The 12693-nt window shown below is 40.5% G+C and overlaps 1 protein-coding gene across 5 annotated transcripts in view; it reads left to right on the forward strand.

Annotated features, from left to right (window-relative positions):
• The window catches only part of FRRS1 (ferric chelate reductase 1), a 28291-nt gene that overhangs the window by 13799 nt on the left and 1799 nt on the right, over window positions 1-12693 (forward strand). For all 5 annotated transcript variants that reach the window (XM_031054461.2, XM_031054460.2, XM_031054459.2 and 2 more), the window contains 14 exons: window positions 2465-2660; window positions 2882-3018; window positions 3769-3863; window positions 4504-4654; window positions 5469-5648; window positions 6536-6634; window positions 7101-7245; window positions 7792-7908; window positions 9062-9177; window positions 9464-9550; window positions 10324-10421; window positions 10573-10631; window positions 11319-11462; window positions 12592-12653. In XM_031054461.2, the coding sequence (XP_030910321.2) occupies window positions 2465-2660; window positions 2882-3018; window positions 3769-3863; window positions 4504-4654; window positions 5469-5648; window positions 6536-6634; window positions 7101-7245; window positions 7792-7908; window positions 9062-9177; window positions 9464-9550; window positions 10324-10421; window positions 10573-10631; window positions 11319-11462; window positions 12592-12653 (1686 nt within the window). The remainder of the gene's footprint in view (window positions 1-2464; window positions 2661-2881; window positions 3019-3768; window positions 3864-4503; window positions 4655-5468; window positions 5649-6535; window positions 6635-7100; window positions 7246-7791; window positions 7909-9061; window positions 9178-9463; window positions 9551-10323; window positions 10422-10572; window positions 10632-11318; window positions 11463-12591; window positions 12654-12693) is intronic.

The following is a 12693-nucleotide window of genomic DNA, read 5'->3' on the forward strand; positions in this document are numbered from 1 at the left end:
TCTTTACAGAATGTAGCTCTCGTTGTTGGAGGTACATAGAGAAGATTGCTCTGGTATAGTTAACCCTGTTTAAAACAGAAATGTTTCAAAATTCCTCTTCAACACAGTAGTTCCAGATTTTGGCCTTTTTCATTCTTTTCATCTCTGCTTCTTTTCTTCTTCCAGTTTTTGTCAGTTGAGTCTGCCAAGGAATGTTTCTTGTTTCCTTTTAAATCCCTACCACATCCTCTGCTACTTAAACTAGTGCACCAGCCTACTCTTCTTCTTGTTTCTGCAGTATGCAGCCTCATCTCTTCTGGCAGCTGGGTTTGAAGATTTCACTGGGAGATGTAAAAGCTGTTTGAATTCCACCATTGTACTGAACCACAGTTTTTAGCTCTCTGTTGGATTCCTGAACTCCTGAATAAATCATGTTGATGGAGCCTTGTGGCAGTTTGGGGAAGTATTTGTGCTAGAAGGAAAGGCTTATTTTAACTAGCAGTTAATGATATTATCATGTTATTTTGAGTATGTGGGAGGAGGAGTTGAGGTTGGAGCGTTTTGTTTTTTTTTTTCTAGTTCCTGAAATGTGACTGTTCAATCCCTCATTCTCTCTGATTCTTTTCTGTTTACTGATGTAAAGTCACTGAGGAGCTATTTTGTTGAAGAACAAATGTAACATTGCCCTGGGTATTGTGGGATCTTAGCACTGAATGTAGAAGTTTGGAAAAAATAATATTGATGGCTCTTGGAGAGTGTGTAAGACTAATGACATGCCTTGTCTTCATCTGACTGCCTTTTAGGTGTCAGTTTAGTCTGAAACGCGTCTGTGCCTTTCTTATCTTCATTGTCCACGTGCTCTGTCAGGAAGCTTCATAACTTGATACTTCTTATCCCTTGGTGCAAAATGGGCCTGGCTCTTCCAGAAGGTAGACATACTTGCCTTGTATATATTCCACTAGAGCTGATAACCTGCTTCTTGTGCCAAAGGATGGAAAAGAAGTTTATCTCTTTTCTTCTGGCCTTGTGGATATACAAACACTTCTCGTTGGTTAAGATATTCTGTGAACAATACAACTGTAAACCTTGCATGGTGCTGACTAACAAAATAATTACCACAGTTCTATAGGAAATAGTATTGTGGCAGGGCAAAATATTGTGTGATGGATGCTGGGGTTACTGTTCATATAACTGTTTTAAGCTCTTGGTCTTACTACCCCACATGTTTTTCATGCATACTGCTCCCTTATTCAGAGTGTTACAAGCAATGATATTTTTTGTCTAATTGTCTGGAGGTCCAGTATCCAAAAGAAAGAAAAGGAAGTCTTGTGTATGTTTGCTACAGGCAAGCACATCTTTATAGAATCATAGAATCAGCGGGGTTGGAAAAGATCTTTATTTTAAGCTCATGCAGTCCAACCATTGCCCCAGCACTGCTAAGGCCACCACTAACCCATGGCACTGAGATCTCCACGGTGTGTGAACACTTGCAGGGACGGTGACTGCAGCCCTGCCCTGGGCAGTCTGTTCCAATGCCTGAGCACCCTCTGGGGAAGGAATTGTTCCTCAGCTCCATCCAAACCTCCCCTGGTGCAGCTTGAGGCCATTTCCTCTTGTCCAAACCCTTGTTCCTTGGGAGCAGAGCCCAGCCCCCTCCTGGCTCCATCCTCCTGTCAGGCACTTGTAGGAAGCGATAAGGTCCCCCCTGAGCCTTCTCTTCTCCAGACTGAACCCCCAGGTCCCTCAGTCATTCCCATCACACCTGTGCTCCAGGCCCTGCATCAGCTCCATTGTCCTTCTCTGGCCCTGCTCCAGCACCTCAGTGTCTCTTTGTCTAAATTTTTATACCAAATTCCCACTCTTTTGCATGTGTAAAATGTACTTCAGGTGTTGACAACTTTAGTTTTCCTGCAGAAAGAGGAATTTGTTGTCTGGGAATTATTTGTCATATATGAGGATCAAACATGAGTTGTGGAAACACAGGGCAGTCTGTTACGATGTGTAATTTGGAACTATGATTAATAAAAGAGTGGGCTTGATACCAGCTGTGTAGTTCCTCAGTACTGTGGACTTTTATACAGCAATGGAACATGTTTTAAGATCCATCTGTCCTGTGCAGATGTTCAAGGGACTTGGATTATTTTTTGCTTTGAGAGGGAAGAATGAGAGAGGTGTAAGCAAAGGAAATTTGAGAAGTTGTGTCAAAATGCATTGAGAGAAATAATTCACCCATTGTATGGAGGGATCCATCTACTACCTGTACCCTTGATGGCCTGAAACATCCTATCTGTGAGCATTGCTGCAGAGTCTGTCATTTATCAGAAACACACATTAGTGTGCAGCTGGAGATGGTGTCTTTTCATGCATGCTTTTTAAAACTTGATTTTAAAATGTAGTGTTTAACTCCCTCATTTGAAGATGAGCAGTGACCTGTAATGTACATGTGTATTGTATTCAATTGCCTCTAACTCTTTACTTTCTATAGATGGAGCTGCCTGGCCTTGGTTTTGCTGTTTGGATGTTTATTTGTTTCTATGCATCTGTGGGTGGCTATCCAAATGGAAAAGTAAGAGAAGCCTGCGCCAGCATGATACCCTGTCATGGTAGCTCTCCACAACTGTCACCTGAGCACACCATTACAGTGAATGGGACTGAATTTAAACCAGGGGACCGCATAGAAGGTATGTGTCAGTTATAGCTGAGGAGTTTAACTGACTGTTTCATTGTGTAGCTTGTCTTTATTCAGTTATACTAGATCTGTCTAAGCAGTTGAATCTTGCTCAGGCAATCCATTCAACAGTCATTCAATACTTGTACTTGTTCAATAGCTTGCTTCTGGTGGTTGAAATATTTCATTCTTCCTCTGGAGCATATTTCACCTTAAATTTTCTTCTGGTTTCAGTTCGTCTTTCTGGACCAGTTTTTGAAGGCTTCTTCATCCAAGCCCGGGATGCAGAGCACCTGGAGACCCCTGCACTTGGTTCTTTTATGTTAGCTGACCAGAGAGTGTCTCAGCTCCTGACTTGTGGCCGTACCAAGGTACGGTTTAGTGTCCTGAAGTGGGACATCAGGCACTGAGGTGTTTGTATTAGACCCTGTGTAGTCTTCTTTGAGCTCAGTGACATCCAATTAATGCATTAATCAGTGCTGTAAAGCCATGGGGGTGTCTGGATTATGCCCTTTGTGCTCCAAGGACTTAGTTCAGTGCCATGTCTGATCTGTTTATCTTATGCAAATAACTGATCCCAAGTCTACTTCTGGGGCTTGTCCTCTGGGATACTAGTTCTGTTCTCTCTACGGTCATTGCACTGTCTCTTCATGCTCTTACTATCAAAAACATGGAGCAGTTATCTTACTGTAAAAAAAAATACAGTGTTATCACACCATTACAGCATAAATGCGGCAGGGGCCTCTCTCGTCATAGAACCATAGAATGGTTTGGGTTGGAAAGTACCTTTAGATCATCTAGTTTCAGACCCTTGCCACGGGCAGGGGCACCTCACAGTAGACCAGGTTGCTCCAAGCCCCATCCAGCCTGGCCTTGAACACTGCCACTGGAGTCTACTGGATTGAAAGACCTCTAGTTGTTCCTTTTAGCCTCACAGTTTGTTAGTATGTATAAGTTTCAGTGGCCGACTTTTACTGAGGAGGAGCTGGTTGCAGTGCCTGTGTGCAATGTAATGGTGCAGTGTTGGTTTGGAAGTTAGTTATGGCCTGTGATAACTGTGTTATCTAAAATCTCCTTCCTGCATATCCAGTATGTGAGTCTTCGTATGTGTATGTTTTCAGAATTCAGCTGTCAGTCACACAAGTAAAGCAAAAAAGAAACACATCAAAGTTTACTGGATTGCTCCTGGGGATGCACCAAAACGGGTACAGTTTCTGTAAGTAAATCTAGTATTAGTTCTAGCTGATTAAAATGCAAGTAAGTAAACCTGTGCCATTGCTGTGTCAAGTATTGGCCAGCAATGGAGAAGTATCCTTGGACTAATGGCCTGAAAAGTGGACACATCTTACTTGCTGCAGAGTCTGCATTAATGCAGAGATTTGTGCTTTAGGGAATACTTGGAGAGGATTATTTTGATGTTTGTGGGGAGAGCACAAAGGGATTTGGAAATCAATTTCTTTACTATTTCTAGTTAACTACTCATTTCTCATGTCTGTAACACGCAGCATTAAGACTCTTTCTGTGCTGGTACTTAACAAAATGATATGTACATCCTCCTGCTAGGTTTTGGGGAACTAATGGATAGAAGCTATACAACTCTCTTCAAGACTGAAATATTCATGCATGTGGCAAAGTTCACTTGTATCCGACAGAGCATGCTCTCATGTATTTTAATATTATTTTTCCACTGAGATTTCAGATATTTTCCTACCTTAATCCTTAAAATGGTAGAGGCCTGCCTAAAGATGGGGGTTTTACAATAAGTTGTGCAAACTATAGCTTTTCCTTTTTCCCTTTTTTAAGCAACAACCAGTTGTTGATGTACAGTACGAGCATGTGTATGGTTTGTTTTTAAGAGCCACAGTTGTAAAGAAATACAAGACTTTCTGGGTGAAGATTCCTGGTCCCATTGTTTCTCAGCCTAGTGCACTGTCCCCAACAACACCTTTGCATGCAACATTAGAGGCTATATCAACTTCACACCCTGTTTCCTGGTTATCAAAGCCAGTAAGTAATTATAAACTGAAATAATAGTATTTTTAATGCTTGTGATCAATGTTTAATTAATGTTTGTTTTATGAAACCACTTTGATAAAGCCTATTGACAGAAAGGGAGAGGTGATGGATGAGTGACTTAGATATCAGAGACTAAGGACATAGACAGCTCTTCTCTCATGCTAGTGGAGTAGCCTGAACTTGTGTAGGTTAAATGTCATGGCACACAAGGCTCAGATCGATAGAACACTTAGAACTTAATGGTTAGAAAATATTATGCATACCTGAGAGGAGAAATGGGAAAAGAGACTTAGTCTGGTTTTGACTAGTAACTTCCTATTTAATAACTGCAGGCTCAGAAATTTCCTTTAGTGAGTTCAGCTGTGTTACTCCTTTCTGATATGGATTTCCATTACTGATTCTTGAATTAAGCAAGCATCAGTATTTGATCCAGAATAAGCTTTTTTTTTGTGTTTTCTTCTTCTGTATCAGTGGAGTTCCTACTTTAGAAAGGAAACAAAAAGATGGTCTTCCCTTTGTTTCTCCCTCATTTGCAGCTGCTGTTACTTCTTTAAAAACTAAACTGAAGGAAGTTTCTCTCAAGCTTACCTTTTTTTTTCTTGCATCAAAGTACAGCTTGGAACCCACCAGTGTTTCACCTAGTAGTCCTGGAGTAATTTTAGGGGAGGGTTAAGAGATTGGTATGTAGACAGACTGCATTTCATTGCTGTTCCTTGTATGCTATCTTGTAGAATGGGGTAAAAAGGGAAGAAGAGGAGGGGAAACTCTCACTGCTTATGACTTGTTTGTTTGTTTAATTATCTAGTTTAATTCATCTGGTTGTGGAAGGACCAAGTTCTGCATTAGGAGCCCTTCAAACTGTGATCCTGAAAGTGCTTCCTGTTTTTTTCTATCCTTCCAACAAGAGAGGAGCTCAGTATTTATTGAAATGAGTGGTCCAAGTGAAGGATATTTAGCATTTGCATTGTCCCATGACCAGTGGATGGTGAGTGTCCTGTTCTGCTTTAGTTGTTTTTTGTGGTCTCAGTAAAGATGGAACAGTACTTGAGCAAAACATGCATATAGAAAACTGAAATGTTGCTAGTCACAAGAGAGACTTCTCTTTCATAGTGCAGAAGCATAGGTTGCCTTTTTTAGATGGATGTTCAGTTTTAGCTATCTGAAGTAGAATTTCCCTGTGGAGATCTGTCTTGACAGAATCCAACCTGTATGATTGCACCATAGTTCACTGGGATTCCTGGTTGGATCAATGTTTCTTTGTAACCTCGCCAAAACCCCTTACCTGTCAGAAGCTGAGTCACTATGCTTTCTGAAACCCATTTGCATTTCATCACTGTTTGTACAAGAGTGATTACATTCAGTCTGAAACAGTGTTTAGAAATCCTTTTTTATAATTGGTGTTGAAGTCAAGGGATGATGCTTTTGACAAATGCATAATCTGTAAACTGTTGCACAAAGAAGATGCTGTTTATATTCATGCCCCAAGTGCATGAACACTTGGTTCTTAGCTGTAAAGGCAAAGCATTGTTATACGGAAATCCAACTTTTAACTAAAGAGAGTTTTAAAGTAGCATCACTGTCCACCTCTGCCTTGTCTGCTTAATTTAGTGAACTATAGATAAACTTTTGATAATATGGCTGTTACCCTGGTGTGTGGTGGGAATAAAAGTCTATATCATAATGTGCCTGTGTCATCTGTTTTACTTGATGTGATTCCTCTTTAAAACTGAAGTGTTTGAAAGCTGGAAAGTAGTGGCTTGATAGCTAGAGAAATGTGTCTTGGGTCTTGTTGCATATGTTAAAGAGTTTTTGGAGACTGCCAGTAGTTGTTTGTGTTGGGCTATAAATACCTTTCTCCTTTAAACTCTCCAGGGTGATGATGATGCGTATCTGTGTGTTGGTCAGGACCACCGTGTTCACACCATCACTGCCTATTTAAAGGGGAGAAGTCCTCCTGTTTTTGATTCAGAGGTACATTTGAAAACAATTGAGACACTTCCACCAATGTAAGTTTGAAGTTATGAATGATGGGCTGCTGCTTTGTGCTTTTATTTTGCACAGCAGCTATTTATAGTAAAGTGGATCCATAATTCTTTAAGGTGGGATTGGTTGGACACTTATTTCCTAGGAAATGTTACATTTAGAAGTAAAAACAGGTGTGTGTGGGCTTGCTCTACTGAGAAACTTTGTGCTTTATTACTCTGTCCCTTTGCTAAGACTTTAGTTGCAATTGGTGTTAATAAGTCCAACACTTATGTTGCTGTTTTGACTTACTGACGTACCTTCTGAGTAGGTATGCAAGAGATTTTTACACACTCCCTTCCACCACAATAATTGGTGTTCTTTCTTGGTGCTTTGCTTATCTTTTGGTTACTTTTTGAGTCAATTACTCTGACATTCTGAAAAGACTTCGTATTGAATGTCTCATGTTTCACAGAGTGCCCTTGAGGATGCATCATGGAGGCTTGCAGATGGTGTTCTTCAGTGTTCTTTCAGAAGAAGTGTTCATCTTGCTCACAAAGGGAGGTTTAATCTGGATGCCAGTTACTACATCTTTCTGGCAGATGGGGAAGCTAGTGAAGGTAAATTTGACTTAGATATGGTTGCCTTTCTTTGAACAACTGTACGTGAGTTAGTAACCCTTATGTAAGATGGGGTGTAGCTGAGAGTTAGTATTTGAAGTAAGGTTTCCAAGTTTGAGTCACTTAGTCCAGTCATCTTTACTGGATTATGGGTTTGCTTTTGGAAGTTAAACTTATATATACGTGTTGTCTGTTCACTTGGTGGTAGGAACTGATAGCTTTTTGAGAGCTGGCCACATACTGTTAAAAATGGAGATTAGCATCTAAAATGGGGACAGCATCAAAGGGAGTTATTTTTCACATTTTGTGCCTGTAGTGGAGAAAGCTGTTAACTATAGAGGGGTGAGCTGGTTCTTGTACATTAAGTGTGCAAGACAGCTCAAATGACATCTTAGATTCTTACTGGTTTGTGTGTCAGAAATGTAGTTTGTATGATTATGCTCAGTGTTAACAACAGGACTTGCATTCATAAATAAGGAGTGGGCACGTTTACAAGTGCAGTGGCTTTCATCAGCCATAAATAAACCACTTTGTGCTACTACTTAGGTGGAGTAATACACAAACATCATCAACAGCCTCTGATCACCAATGGAATGTACAACATCACAGGCCTTCCTCAGGATATTGGAGGTACCCGGTCTCCACAACTTATCAAGGCTCATGGTAAGATGCAACTTCTAGTTTTGTCTTCCAGTTCCAGACTTGCTGAGGCTGGAGAGTTGTTTTCCTCATTTTTGTGGAGTAGGTATTTCCTCGTCTTTCTGGCACTCACGTTTGTATGTACTGTTGGCTGGCAAGATGTGAGACTGTGAAGACAAAGTTATTAATAGTCTTTCTTTTCAAGAACAGCACTATAAGATTCTTCTTGCCCAGGAAAATGAACTTGTACTTGCCTTTTTTCTTAAATTTATAATGTTGGCATCACAGGATCATCAGTGTTGGCAGGGCCCTCTGGAGATCACCCAGTCTAACCCCTGCCAAGGCAGGGCCACCCAGAGCAGAGCACACAGGAACATGTCCAGGCAGGTTTGGGATGACTTCAGAGAGGGAGACTCCACAACGCCCTGGGCAGCCTGTGCCAGGGCTCTGACACTCTCACATGAAAAAGTTCTTCCTCATGTTGAGGCGACACTTGTCCTGTATCAGGACAAGGAGCAATTGGCCATAAACTGTCACTGGGCATTACTGGAAAGAGTACCATCCTCCTGGCAACCACCTTTGAGCTATTGATCTGCATCGATGAGATCCCCTCTCAGTCTTCTCTAGGCTAAACTGGCCCAGCTCCCAACTCCTCAGTCTCCTCATCAGAGATTTCTGTTTACTTTTTTCTCTGGTTTAATTTTTCCTAGTTATTATATTGGCTTAATTCATATGAAATGAGAAACCGCTCAACTGACTGTCCAGAGCCATCAAAGTTAATCAGAGTATTTTGTCTCACAGTACTGGACTTTAAAGCAGGCCCATGGGAGAACCATCACTCATTGCTTGTCAAACAAATTGTAGGAAATGTCACCTTTCATTCCCTCATGCCCAAGTTGGTGACAGAACATGCATCTCTCACCACTATGTACTGGCTGTACTGATGCATATGAAACACGCAATATCCAGAGCTGTTCTGTTCTGCTGTGTGGACATAATTTGGTTATCTTCTCTATGGATGTTTCTTCCTTTAGCAAGATAACTGCTACAAAGCTGTAGTCCAAACCAGGTGATTAGAACTTATTACTGGTAAATTCTGACCATATATGTACAGACTAAGCTGTTACAGAGTCTTTGCAGCTAATTTACTCACCTTTTCCTTGTTTTCCATTTTCAGGAGGACTGATGTTCATTGCTTGGATTACCACAGTTAGTATTGGTGTCATTGTTGCACGATTCTTCAAACCTGTCTGGTCTCATTCCTTTCTGTTAGGAAAGGAGATGTGGTTTCAGGTGGGCAAAATCTCCTCCTATCTCTTGCTGTATTTTCTAGCTTTATTTTAAGCAGAACTATAAATCTACTGGATCCAAGAAACAGGAGATTAAACTTGATGTGATTTTTATCTTTTTCTAATCTTACAAAATGGAACAATTACAAATCAAAAGTTTACCTACTTTACTAATAAAAGCAAAGTCTACAGAGACCACTAAGAACATCTTTAACTGTAGATGTTAAGTGTACTTTAATGGTATATTAAGAAAGCTGTAAAGTTTCTAAAAGCAAACTTAACTTTTCTAGGTGCATCGTATGCTTATGTTGACCACAGTAATGCTCACAAGCATTTCTTTTGTGTTGCCTTTTATCTACCGAGGAGGTTGGAGCCAAGTAAGTGTGTGCTTTTGTTTTGTTTGTTAACTCAAATATAAAGGGTGGACCAAATGAACGAGAAAGAGATTCACTGATGACTGACATTACTTGAATTTGGGAGGGGAGAGAGAATGTGATGGCTAACTAACTGACATGGCAAACCTGATGGGAGTAAGTGTTGTGATGAGCTTGATGACTTGATGTAGCTGTATCTGGTGATTAAGCTTAGCCTGGAAAATTTGATAGAGATGTTATACCTCTTGCTGGCACCTATATCATATTTGGTGTGGGGTGATACCAGAAATTGGAAAGCATAGAGAGTATCTGAGTTAAAGGTGGGAGAGTGTGGTCACAGGTATGAGCTAGAGCTAGTGAAACTGAATAGAGTGGTTAGGTTAAGGTCAGAACAGACAGGGTGAGAGGAGAGACAAGTGGTGGGAAGAATGATGAGATAGGGTTCTCCTGAAGGCACAGGATTGAGGATCAAGAGGGTGGAGCATAGCTTCTACAGTCATCTTGCTCTCTGCTCTTCAAATGGTAGAACTTCTCAATACACAAAACAGTGGGGCAAACCCTGGGAAGACTTACCAGTATCTCATGCTGCCAAGGAGTACAATCTCCATCCAGCTGCAGGACACCTTGCTGTGTTCTGCACCTCTGCCAGTTTGAACACTGTGCTGCTCTACCACTGTAACTTACTAACACTAGCATAAATAAAATTATCAACTTTTTGGTGTATTCTCTATATCTTTATGTATATATGTTATTAAAGACAAGTGTCCTGTGTTTAGCAAGCAGGTTTTCATCCCTATCTCGGCTGTACCGTGATGGCACTGGCAATCTTTCAACCACTTATGGCAGGTTTCAGACCATCTCATCATGCACCAAGGTACTCACAACTAATTCTTTAAGTTACAGCCACAGAAATGAAATATGCTCGTTTCTTTAAACATCATTTTTACATTGAAAAGATGTCTTTAAAATATTTTTACCCCTGCCCCAGCTATGTAATCAAGAAACTGCGTTTCATTGTTTTGTAGGAGGCAATTGTTTAACTGGTTTCACTGGAGTACTGGTACAGCAGCTAGAATACTAGCTGGTGAGTAGGAGTAATACTTGTAACTACTTTTTAAGTGATTTAAAGGAATTTTATTCATTGCCTGGGCTGTTCCTCATGTAAAATCCCTACAGGCAACCATTCAAGGCATCTCTGAAGATTCCTTTTCTTGCTGGCCATCTTCTGTATGAGTTTGAAGTGGCCATCAGGTACAGCTTTAGGGAGAAGTGACTGTGTAAAACCAGAGAGATTCCAAAATAATCTGAGATCTCTGTAATGAGGACCTGTTCTTGAGTAATTTCTTTTTGCCTTGGAAGACTTGGGGATAGCATCCTTACAGCAATATAGCTTAACGTTATTTAATGGGAGAAGGGAAATTTGCAGGACCAGAAGCTGAGCTTAATTCTGTTAATAGTAACAAGTTTCCACAGGTAGTTTAAGCACAAATGTGGTGACTGTAGTCTTCTTGGTAGAGTCACAAATGCTAGCATTTGTATAACTGGGATATGATAGGGCACTGAACAGGACAAAAAGTATCTTAGCTTTCTCCTTTTCTCCCTGCCTTCCCCCTCACTGCCAGAAAAATAAAAGCTTTTAGATACATGAGCTACATGGATTCCTTTAACCTCATTCCCCAAGCAGTTTCAGGCAGTTTGTGGGAAGTCTGTTGCCAAACGTGTTGAGAACACAGCATGTTTAGTGTCCCTGTATCTTGTTTTTACCGCCTAGTGGTGACTATGTTCTTGGGAATGAACCTAACAGCCCTTGACCTGCCTGACCCTTGGGACACCTACACAATGATTGCTTTTGTAACTTGGCATGTTGGCGTTGAAGTTCTTCTGGAAATACACAGCTACTGTCTCATACGTAAAGGTAAAAAACAAGTGAAACTCCTAGTGTTGGGTGCTGAGGATTGATTGAATTTCAGATGTTCTTTGGCCTCTAACTTGGAAGCTGGAAGGGCATAACCTCAAGTAATGGTGTCATATCTTCTGTATAAACCAATATGGGAGTAAACCAGGTTTCAAGACTAAAGTGTTCCAGAAAAGTTGGTTTTGTTCAATTTTAAATAGCAGCCTCCTATTTCTCAAACCACAGCTGATAGGGGCAGACTGAAATGTAGAAGTGTTTTCCAAGAGTCTATTACTGTTTGCTGTGGTTTTGATCCCAGGTGAGTAGCTAAAGTCCAGGTTAGGTCATGCAAATGTAACCTGTGTTTTATTGTGACAAATTGCTGGTATGAATGGCTCTATTGCATGAGCAAAATGATCAGAAACCTGAGCACAAATGCTTGCAATTTTGAGTGAGCAAGGGAATGAAGGCGAAATCCTGACTCCAGTAAACCAGTCTCGTGAAGAGACTGGTAGTAACTTCACTGGGAATTTTTAGCTTCAGGGCTGGTGTCACTGAGATGAGGTGACTATGCACATGTAAATACCCTGTATCTCAGAGAGGGATGAGACATCTGCAGAATTGAAGAGCATAATTAGTTAAGAGGCTGTGTAAGGTGGCAGGTAGAGGAGGAGTGATTGTAAAGGATACAAATTTAAATTTAACTGCAGTAATTACTTCCTAGAAATAGAGAAATGAAACTGAAATGTTTGAACAGTGAAGGTTCTCATGTTGGCTAATAGAAAATATTTCTTAATGAAATCTAGTTTTGTTCAGTTGAAAAGGAAAAGGGTTTAGAGCAAACAATATCTTCTTGTTCAGCTCAAAACTTGGTGTTTTGATGATTCACTCTAGCAGAAGAGGCAAAATGTTTTGTCATTTCTATGTCCAGAAGTTATTTTTTGTAGGTTAGCTCCAGAATCATTTTTTACTTGTGCTGTGAGCGTGACGTTACAGGTCATGAAATGTCAAATGAGACTTCCAAGTGCTTTTCAAATTTGATGCTTTATAGGACTTAGTTACTTAGTCACAGGATCAAGACTTCTGCAGTATAAAAATGAGCCCCCTCCTTCCTCTGAAGAGCAAACTTTGTTTTTCTTCCCACTAACAGTTGAAGTGATAGAGTACGACAGAGTACAGATATTGCAGTCACTCACATCTGCAGAAGCAGAGGTAAGTCACAATTTTGTAAATAACTACTACAAAATGGGAT

The sequence above is a fragment of the Melopsittacus undulatus genome, chromosome 6 (genome assembly GCF_012275295.1).
Source record: "Melopsittacus undulatus isolate bMelUnd1 chromosome 6, bMelUnd1.mat.Z, whole genome shotgun sequence".
NCBI lineage: Eukaryota > Metazoa > Chordata > Aves > Psittaciformes > Psittaculidae > Melopsittacus > Melopsittacus undulatus.